Here is a 12,223-nt window from a genome sequence, read left to right as displayed (position 1 = left end):
CATGACAAGCTTCACACCCCACTGTTACACATGACAAGCTTCACACCCCACTGTTACACATGACAAGCTTCACACCCCACTGTTACACATGACAAGCTTCACACCCCACTGTTACACATGACAAGCTTCACACCCCACTGTTACACATGACAAGCTTCACACCCCACTGTTACACATGACAACCTTCACACCCCACTGTTACACATGACAACCATCACACCCCACTGTGACACATGACAAGCTTCACACCCCACTGTTACACATGGCAAGCTTCACACCCCACTATTACACATGACAAACTTAACACCCCACTATTACACATGACAAGCTTCACACCCCACTGTTACACATGACACGCTTCACACCCCACTGTTACACATGGCAAGCTTCACACCCCACTATTACACATGACAAACTTAACACCCCACTATTACACATGACAAGCTTCACACCCCACTGTTACACATGACAAGCTTAACACCCCACTGTTACACATAACATGTTACACATGACAAGCATAAATAACGACACTTACAATAATACAGGTGGTCTTTTTTAAAAAACTTTTTTATTAAGAAAAAAAATCGACATAGAAATGGCTGACAGAAAATGACTTATAAAGCAGATGTGTTTATAACGTCAATACAAATATTACTCATAAATCAATCACATATTACATAGACATAGTGGAAAGAATCTACAAAATATATACACAAACGGATTAGCACACATAAGCCTTCCTCATAAAAGATAAATTAATTATATTAAACAACAGCTACCATTTGAGTTCTATAATGTCATTGGATTATTTTAAACATTGACAAAGTTTACAAAAAGGAAAAACGTAAACAAAAAACAATGCTTTGACGGTAGGTCACCTCATTATCAACAGTTGTAGGTATCTTGTCTAAAAAAACATTTGAGACATTTCTAATTTACATAAGCCCTCTCTTCAAATAAATGTGAAGTTTGCCTTTGAATGTAAGTTCCAGAAATCGTCAGCAAATCTTCAAAATTCAATCCTAGATACCTGTCATCTAAATCAATATGCAGACAGCATTGGATACCAGCCCACTGCATCAATAGACAGACAAACCTAGATACCCATCCTCTGAATCAATAGACAGACAAACCTAGATACCAGTCCTCTGAAACAATGACAGACAAACCTAGATACCCATCCTCTGAATCAATAGACAGACAAATCTAGATACCCGTCCTCTGAAACAATGACAGACAAACCTAGATACCCGTCCTCTGAATCAATAGACAGACAAACGTAGTTACCTATCCTCTGAATCAATAGACAGTCAAACCTAGATACCCATCCTCTGAATCAATGGACAGTCAAACGTAGTTACCCATCCTTTGAATCATTATACAGACAAACCTAGATACCCGTCCTCTGAATCATTATACAGACAAACTTGGATACTTGTCCTCTGAATCATTATACAGACAAACTTAGATACCCGTCCTCTGAATCATTATACAGACAAACCTAGATACCCATCCTCTGAATCATTATACAGACAAACCTAGATACCCGTCCTCTGAATCATTATACAGTCAAACTTAGATGCCCGTCCTCTGAATCATTATACAGTCAAACTTAGATACCCATCCTCTGAATCATTATACAGACAAACCTAGATACCCATCCTCTGAATCATTATACAGTCAAACTTAGATACCCATCCTCTGAATCATTATACAGACAAACTTAGATACCCATCATCTGAATCATTATACAGACAAACTTAGATACCCGTCCTCTGAATCATTATACAGACAAACCTAGATACCTGTCCTCTGAATCATTATACAGTCAAACTTAGATACCCGTCCTCTGAATCATTATACAGACAAACCTAGATACCCATCCTCTGAATCATTATACAGACAAACCTAGATATCTAGATACCCTGAATCAATAGACAGACAAACCTAGATATCTAGATACCCTGAAGGATTTGTATACATTGCTTTGAATCCTCACAGAAATTCTGAATGCTGCATGACTGATATAGTTACATACCTATACCAGTGTAAGTATATGCCTATCATATCACGAAAGTACTTTGAACAGTTTATAAACATGACGCAAAAATCAGGTGTCACAACACTACATAGCATCTTCCTGCCTTCTTACAGGTCAATTGTATTATACCTGCCCCCTAAAAGGTTCATAAACCCATCTCAAAGATTTTCTTTAAGCCAGGCAGAGCTTTGCTAAAATGAATACCCGGTTAACTTGTTACAAAACATTTATGAAAAAAATGACACCCTATACATCAGTGATCTAGATATTTCTTCATTTTGTGTAGCAGGCTGATCATGTGAGGAAATACATTTAAAACATGGAGATATAGTAATCTTGACACTGGAAAAGTTTAGACAGATACACGACTAGCTCACACTAAAAACTACTATATTCGTATTGTTTATATTATGACACAAAAGTGCTATATTATTAATGTTAATATTTCAGTTCCAGACCAGTTAATCTGACGCTGTAGTACTATCAAAGTACCCTCCCCTGTCTAATTCAGTACTCCTACAATTACATCTCTTGTTTAACGCTTTTAACAGATAATATACACTAGTACACCTGTACTATCATACAGTTACCATCACCTGCTCATCTACAGGTAAAGAATGGCTAAAATAAGTTAATCACTAAATGTGATCACCACTAAAATATGGTCAATCACAGTAATAATTGTTGAAGATAAATATCACAGAAAGGGATAGCTTTCTACATGTAGAACATCAGTTGCATTCAGTAAATTTATGTTTCAATAGTATACTACCATATATTCTACAATATACACTCTTAAATCTTGCTTCCATTTAGGGATGCATGATATACATAATCCTGCATCATGCTACCATATATGGGTGTATGGTAAACATAATCCTACATTATGCTACCATATATGGGTGTATGATAACATAAACCTACATCATGCTACCATATATGGGTGTATGATAACATAATCCTACACCATGCCACCATATATGGGTGTATGATAACATAATCCTACATCATGATACCATATATGGGTGTATGATAACATAATCCTACACCATGCCACCATATATGGGTGTATGGTAAACATAACCCTACATCATGCTACCATATATGGGTGTATAATAACATAATCCTACACCTTGTCACCATATATGGGTGTATGGTAAACATAATCCTACACCATGCCACCATATATGTGTGTATGATAACATAATCCTACACCATGTCACCACATATATGGGTGTATGATAACATAATCCTACTCCATGTCACCATATATATGGGTGTATGATAACCTAATCCTACACCATGCCACCATATATGGGTGTATCATAACATAATCCTACACCATGTCACCATATATATGGGTGTATGATAACCTAATCCTACACCATGCCACCATATATGTGTGTATGATAACATAATCCTACACCATGTCCCCATATATGGGTGTATGATGACATAATCCCACATCATGCTACCATATATGGGTGTATAATAACATAATCCTACACCTTGTCACCATATATGGGTGTATGGTAAACATAATCCTACACCATGCCACCATACATGGGTGTATGATAACATAATCATACATCATGATACCATATATGGGTGTAAGATAACATAATCCTACACCATGCCACCATATCTGGGTGTATGATAACATAATCCTACATCATGATACCATATATAGGTGTATGATAACATAATCCTACATCATGCGACCATATATGGGTGTATAATAACATAATCCTACACCTTGTCACCATATATGGGTGTATGGTAAACATAACCCTACATCATGCTACCATATAAGGATATACAACATAACAGGTACCATATAATTGAGATGAACAATAAGTCAACTACCTACACAATGGTGATGTAAGTGTTGATGAATAGTCCATGCGTAGACATTTTTTCTTGTACTTTGTACCAAAAATATTTATATCAACAACCATTTTAATCAATCATCAGTTTTTAAAATACACTAACAAATACAAAGTGTAAAAGCAATCACAAATTATTGAAGGCCATAAAGTTATTATAAAAATCTTGTACACTATTTGTAAGGATCCAGCAAGATTTCAGTTTTATAGGCTTGCCCACTGAAGTTAATATGGCTGTGTTAATATAAATTTTCAAAGTCTAACAAAAGTATAATGTATATATTGATCTACATCGTTTATAAAGTTCATACCCTGTCATGTTAAAGAAAGCATATAACTACACCAAAACTTGTAAACTATTAATACAAAAATCCATGTAACTGAAGCTTATAAACCATCCAAACCTACATAATATCTATAAAAAAATCAAACATATTATCAAAATGAATACAAACATAATTACAAAACACGAGAAACTACTACACATAGTCATAAATAACAGGAAATAAACAATGTCATGATAAACAATATCCCAACCTCTAATACTGAGTGAAGAGAAATCTTAAACATGCCGCAGTCTTTACAGAGCTTCTATTGCATACATACTAGACAGTGAGACACCTCAGTCTATATGTACTAGACAGTGAGACACCTCAGTCTATATGTACTAGACAGTGAGACACATCAGTCTATATGTACTAGACAGTGATACACTTCAGTCTATATGTACTTGACAGTGAGACACCTCAGTCTGTATGTACTAGACAGTGAGACACCTCAGTCTATATATACTAGACAGTGAGACACCTCAGTCTATATATTCTAGACAGTGAGACACCTCAGTCTATATGTACTAGACAGTGAGACACCTCAGTCTATATGTATTAGACAGTGAGACACCTCAGTCTATATAAACTAGACAGTGATACACCTCAGTCTATACACACTGGACAGTGAGACACCTCAGTCTATACACACTGGACAGTGAGACACTTCAGTCTATACACACTGGACAGTGAGATGCATCAGTCTGTATACACTGGACTGTGAGACACCTCAGTCTATACACACTGGATAGTGAGACACTTCAGTTTCTATTGCAAGGTTTTGCTACACACATGATATAACTTCTGATATCTTTGTCAATTTTACCCTGATAATAAAAAATCAGTTTTTTATGAATAAACTTTGAATTGCAAAAAAAACAAAAACACAAAATAGATTATGAAACATTACATGGAATAAATTTTGATTCAATATGCCTGGTACACAATAAAATCCTGTTTGTTACATTTCAACACTGTATTCTGTTTGTAACAGTAAGTGAAAATGTTCAAAAACAGACAGTTTTATGGATTGCAAGTTTCCTATTCCACTACTTGGCTGTGACAACTTTGACATCAAAGTTAATTCAACAGACTGAGTAATTAATAAAAGCCAACTGGGGTATTCATTTGTTCCTGGTTTATGACATGAGGTTCAATTGCAAAATATTTCTCAATCAAAAATATTGTTCAATGAAGACAAGTGTTCCCCAACATATGCACAGATATAAAATGTTCATGATACGACACCAGATAGATAGGTTACCATTACCATTAGTAGGAAAAGATCTGTTCTCTTAGGTTAACACAGGTTCAAGTTTTCTTTTTGCTACGAATGATCTGATGGGGTTCTGTTTAGCTTCATTCACAAGCCTGTCCCTCCAGAGTGTAGGTATTTAAGCACATCTTTTCCATCTGGTTGGTCACGCCTCTACAGAACTCTTCTGTAAACAGAAACAGCAAATGTAGTGTGATCTATAAATAATGGTAGTGTAAATTTCACAGAACGCTGTTACTACTGCCCCACATATTGATCCTACCCCCATTACTACAAAGTTGAATGGCGAACATACTACATACCTCTGTAACTACAGACACAAATATTGATCATACCCCCATTACTACAAAGTTGAATGGCGAACATACCACACACCTCTGTAACTACGGACACAAATATTGATCCTACCCCCATTACTACAGAGTTAAATGGTGAACATACCACACACCTCTGTAACTACGGACTCAAATATTGATCCTACCCCCATTACTACAAAGTTGAATGGCGAACATACCACATACCTCTATAACTACAAACACAAATATTGATCATACCCCCATTTCTACAGAGTTAAATGGCGAACATACCACACACCTCTGTAACTACAGACTCAAATATTGATCCTACCCCCATTACTACAGAGTTAAATGGCGAACATACCACATACCTCTATAACTACCGACACAAATATTGATCCTACCCCCATTACTACAGAGTTAAATGGCGAACATACCACACACCTCTGTAACTACAGACTCAAATATTGATCCTACCCCCATTACTACAAAGTTGAATGGCGAACATACCACACACCTCTGTAGCTACGGACTCAAATATTGATCATACCCCCATTACTACAGAGTTAAATGGCGAACATACCACACACCTCTGTAACTACAAACACAAATATTGATCATACCCCCATTACTAAAGAGTTAAATGAAGAACATACCACATACCTCTGTAACTACGGACACAAATATTGATCCTACCCCCATTACTACAAAGTTGAATGGCGAACATACCACATACCTCTGTAACTAAGGACACAATATTGATCCTACCCCCATTACTACAGAGTTAAATGGCGAACATACTACACACCTCTGTATCTACAAACACAAATATTGATCCTTCCCCCATTACTACAGAGTTAAATGGCAAACATACCACATACCTCGGTAACTACGGACACAAATATTGATCCTTCCCCCATTACTACAAAGTTAAATGGCGAACATACCACACGCCTCTGTAGCTACGGACTCAAATATTGATCATACCCCCATTACTACAAAGTTAAATGGCGACCATACCACATACCTCTGTCACTACGGACACAAATATTGATCATACCCCCATTACTAAAGAGTTAAATGAAGAACATACCACATACTTCTGTAACTACGGACACAAATATTGATCCTACCCCCATTACAACAAAGTTGAATGGCGAACATACTACATACCTCTGTAACTACGGACACAAATATTGATCCTACCCCCATTACCACAGAGTTGAATGGCGAACATACTACACACCTCTGTACCTACGGACACAAATATTGATCCTCCCCCCATTACTACAAAGTTAAATCAAACACAAATATTGATCCTACACCCATTACTACAGAGTTGAATGGCGAACATACCACACACCTCTGTAGCTACGGACTCAAATATTGATCATACCCCCATTACTACAGAGTTGAATGGCGAACATACCACATACCTCTGTAACTACAGACACAAATATTGATCCTACCCCCATTACTACAAAGTTGAATGGCGAACATGCCACATTCCTCTGTAACTACGGACACAAATATTGATCCTATCCCCATTACTACAGAGTTGAATGGCGAACATACTACACACCTCTGTAACTACAAACACAAATATTGATCCTACCCCCATTACTACAGAGTTAAATGGCAAACATACCACATACCTCTGTAACTACGGACACAAATATTGATCATACCCCCATTACTACAGAGTTGAATGGCGAACATACTACACACCTCTGTAACTACGGACTCAAATAGTGAACAAACTACATATTACCCGTAAGAAGGCTCATTTAGTCAGTATTCCTCATACTTCCAATACAATCTCATAAAACAAAAATGTAAAAAAGTGAACCACATACTCCATTAGTACAGGTTAGATAGTAAAGCTCATTCACTTTATCATTTAATAAAAGAAACTGCTCTTGATGGATTTGAGTACCAGAATGTATCTGTGACAATCCAGTATACGAACCATGTTTTGATGAGTCATAGCCTTCGTGATGTTTTCTCTTGACACAAGTCTCCACTAAGGCATCCATTAACTTGGCCTGAAATGAATAATAATAATCTTAATCAGCAAGCAATGCTATGTCCTACTTTAGAGATCCTTTGCTCACGGCTACAGATAATAGTCCCTAAACCATTTGTCAGACATGTTGATACATGAATAGGGAGAAGAGGCCTAGAGGACTTCGGATCACTCATATGTATTTTTTTTTTATCTAAACTGAAGAAAATAAATGAATCTTAAACTGTAATGTAATCAAATACTTTTAAATCTTTGTACAGAGTAGTAAAATTTTATATTTTAATATAAAATGTTCCTGAGGAACTTGACAAAATATTTAAGATGTCTCAGGCCAATCAGATGCATTATACATTTCAAACTGAAACACACAAATATTTGTATAAGGGCTTTGGACCTTGAGTATAGGTTAAAGATATATATTAGCCAGGCAGTTTTGTGGTGATGTAGGGTGGTGGAGACAGGTTTGTGGTGATGTAGGGTGTTGGAGACAGATTTGTGGTGATGTAGGGTGGTGGAGACAGGTTTGAGAAAGGTAGTGACAGTAGTTAGTGCTGTTAGAGACGTTACCTGTCTTGAGTAGATCTGTAGGACTTTGGTGATGGGTCCATCCTCCTCATTCACTAAGAACTGTAACAGTAAGGCAGGTAGTTTGTCGGGTTCATCCTCGTTCAGATCCAGGTCCCAGGACAACTGTTCGTATGGTGTGGCTAGAATAACAGTCTGAAACATGACATATTTACATCTGTATTTATCAATGTAACACTGTGTTGTTGTGATAGTCATGTGTGGCCTGTTAGAGTAAACATGAAATAACAGTATAGTGCTAGCTGCAGTCAGCTGTATTCTGAGCACAGTGTGCAGATTTTAATTTGATAAATCATTTATGTTATTTTGAACTGGTGAAATAGAACATAAAGCTATTAATTTTAACATTTTAAGTTATCTCACAGTCCATTTCCATATGACAGCAACAGTTATGATAATGATCTAGTGTGGTTAGCTGGTGAAATAGCAGGCACGTCACAAGGCCTTTGGGCACCATTGCAATCATTTGCAAACTGTTGTCAATTGTTAATTAATCATTCAGAGAACCAGAACATGATCGTCTGAAGTAGTGAAAACTTCCCAATTTTACAAGTGATTCTTCATATCAGTATTTATCTGCATAAGAGTCAAGAGAGTGGACAAATACTGATTAACAAAAACAATACAACACCTTTAACTTGACTGCTATTTGCATGGTGTTATATTTCTAAATGAGTTTAGCAACTTCACCTTTTTGTCTCAACTTTGTTTCTGGTGATCTAAAAATGTGCTAACGATGTTGACATGGCATACCAAACATTGTCCTGTCTAGTCCTGTCTCACTTATATGACTCCGTTAACCTTTGTCAGTGACACCATTACCTTGTGTTCCTCATGTGTGATACAGATATACCCTGTGTCAGTGACAGCGTTACCTTGTGTTCCTCATGTGTGATACAGATATACCCTGTGTCAGTGACAGCGTTACCTTGTGTTCCTCATGTGTGATACAGATATACCCTGTGTCAGTGACAGCGTTACCTTGTGTTCCTCATGTGTGATACAGATATACCCTGTGTCAGTGACAGCGTTACCTTGTGTTCCTCATGTGTGATACAGATATACCCTGTGTCAGTGACAGCGTTACCTTGTGTTCCTCATGTGTGATACAGATATACCCTGTGTCAGTGACAGCGTTACCTTGTGTTCCTCATGTGTGATACAGATATACCCTGTGTCAGTGACAGCGTTACCTTGTGTTCCTCATGTGTGATACAGATATACCCTGTGTCAGTGACAGCGTTACCTTGTGTTCCTCATGTGTGATACAGATATACCCTGTGTCAGTGACAGCGTTACCTTGTGTTCCTCATGTGTGATACAGATATACCCTGTGTCAGTGACAGCGTTACCTTGTGTTCCTCATGTGTGATACAGATATACCCTGTGTCAGTGACAGCGTTACCTTGTGTTCCTCATGTGTGATACAGATATACCCTGTGTCAGTGACAGCGTTACCTTGTGTTCCTCATGTGTGATACAGATATACCCTGTGTCAGTGACAGCGTTACCTTGTGTTCCTCATGTGTGATACAGATATACCCTGTGTCAGTGACAGCGTTACCTTGTGTTCCTCATGTGTGATACAGATATACCCTGTGTCAGTGACAGCGTTACCTTGTGTTCCTCATGTGTGATACAGATATACCCTGTGTCAGTGACAGCGTTACCTTGTGTTCCTCATGTGTGATACAGATATACCCTGTGTCAGTGACAGCGTTACCTTGTGTTCCTCATGTGTGATACAGATATACCCTGTGTCAGTGACAGCGTTACCTTGTGTTCCTCATGTGTGATACAGATATACCCTGTGTCAGTGACAGCGTTACCTTGTGTTCCTCATGTGTGATACAGATATACCCTGTGTCAGTGACAGCGTTACCTTGTGTTCCTCATGTGTGATACAGATATACCCTGTGTCAGTGACAGCGTTACCTTGTGTTCCTCATGTGTGATACAGATATACCCTGTGTCAGTGACAGCGTTACCTTGTGTTCCTCATGTGTGATACAGATATACCCTGTGTCAGTGACAGCGTTACCTTGTGTTCCTCATGTGTGATACAGATATACCCTGTGTCAGTGACAGCGTTACCTTGTGTTCCTCATGTGTGATACAGATATACCCTGTGTCAGTGACAGCGTTACCTTGTGTTCCTCATGTGTGATACAGATATACCCTGTGTCAGTGACAGCGTTACCTTGTGTTCCTCATGTGTGATACAGATATACCCTGTGTCAGTGACAGCGTTACCTTGTGTTCCTCATGTGTGATACAGATATACCCTGTGTCAGTGACAGCGTTACCTTGTGTTCCTCATGTGTGATACAGATATACCCTGTGTCAGTGACAGCGTTACCTTGTGTTCCTCATGTGTGATACAGATATACCCTGTGTCAGTGACAGCGTTACCTTGTGTTCCTCATGTGTGATACAGATATACCCTGTGTCAGTGACAGCGTTACCTTGTGTTCCTCATGTGTGATACAGATATACCCTGTGTCAGTGACAGCGTTACCTTGTGTTCCTCATGTGTGATACAGATATACCCTGTGTCAGTGACAGCGTTACCTTGTGTTCCTCATGTGTGATACAGATATACCCTGTGTCAGTGACAGCGTTACCTTGTGTTCCTCATGTGTGATACAGATAGACCCTGTGTCAGTGACAGCGTTACCTTGTGTTCCTCATGTGTGATACAGATAGACCCTGTGTCAGTGACAGCATTACCTTGTGTTCCTCATGTGTGATACAGATAGACCCTGTGTCAGTGACAGCGTTACCTTGTATTCTTCGTGTATGACACAGATTCCCTCTGTGTTTATTGCCACCAGGACATCCATCTCCGGGAACCCTAGTGAGAATATGTTGGTCATCATCGTACTGAACTTGCCAGATGGTTTCTGTAGCACTGCCTCAAAGAAAGCACTCCTGTAAATATACATATCATCATTGTACAACAGGCTTACTGTTAGGGATGCTCATATGCATGTGGGATAACTCTATCCCATATAGAGGTTTTTATAGGTTTTTATGTAAATCTTGACAAGGAAGTATTAGTTCAAAAATCTTCAGTACTTTAATGTCTTACTTTCTGATACATGACTATATTTTCCGATAGGTGACTTTATTTCAATGTGATAAGTGGCATCATTAAATTGACATTTTTATCTGCTATAGAAAATTTACTGCTAAACACAGTTGGTATCATCTGATGGTTATAAGCAATTATTAGGTAAACTGGATGTGCAGCTTTTAGAAACTGCTTTTATCTTAAAGTATACCTCCAGTATTAACCTACTTCTCTACTTTTCTCTACAAATATATTCTTGATTCCCCAGTGCTCGAACACAATGAATGTATCCCTCATCACAGATTCGGTCCTAACCCGAATTCTACACCCTCAGGACGAATTTCTCTTTTTCCCATATCCATTTTTTTCACTCCTGTAGGACCAAGCTGGTGACAATGATCAAGATCACTGATCTAAGGATTAAATTCCCAGACTTAGCTTTACTGCTGTCTCCAAGAATAGAAAAAAGAGTTGATAGTACATTGACACTTACCCATAGAAGGGGTAGCTAGAGCAGACGTCTAGGTGGCGGAGATATAGTGGTACTTCACAGAAGGGTCTATAGTACATTGACACTTACCCATAGAAGGGGTAGCTAGAGCAGACAGCTAGGTAACAGAGATACAGTGGTACTTCACAGAAATAGTACATTAACACTTACTCATAGAAGGGGTAGCTAGAGCAGACATCTAGGTGGCGGAGATACAGTGGTCC

The 12,223-nt window shown here is 38.2% G+C and overlaps 1 protein-coding gene and 1 long non-coding RNA gene across 2 annotated transcripts in view; both read right to left on the bottom strand.

The window, feature by feature from the left end:
• The window catches only part of LOC110441625, a 60,322-nt gene that overhangs the window by 41,959 nt on the left and 6,140 nt on the right, over positions 1–12,223 (bottom strand). Inside the window, 4 exon segments of the mRNA XM_021484819.1 lie at positions 5,619–5,695; positions 7,795–7,870; positions 8,419–8,571; positions 11,220–11,367. Of these exon segments, the coding sequence (XP_021340494.1) occupies positions 5,619–5,695; positions 7,795–7,870; positions 8,419–8,571; positions 11,220–11,367 (454 nt within the window).
• Positions 545–3,620, bottom strand: LOC110441627. The gene is made up of 2 exons (XR_002461892.1): positions 1,909–3,620; positions 545–1,538 (listed from the first exon to the last, which is right to left on the bottom strand). It is a non-coding gene; the product is annotated as an uncharacterized LOC110441627 (long non-coding RNA).

The sequence above is a fragment of the Mizuhopecten yessoensis genome, unplaced genomic scaffold (genome assembly GCF_002113885.1).
Source record: "Mizuhopecten yessoensis strain PY_sf001 unplaced genomic scaffold, ASM211388v2 scaffold716065, whole genome shotgun sequence".
Lineage (NCBI taxonomy): Eukaryota > Metazoa > Mollusca > Bivalvia > Pectinida > Pectinidae > Mizuhopecten > Mizuhopecten yessoensis.
The sequence above is the reverse complement of the archived record's forward strand: the minus strand, read 5'-3'. Positions and strand labels throughout refer to the sequence as shown.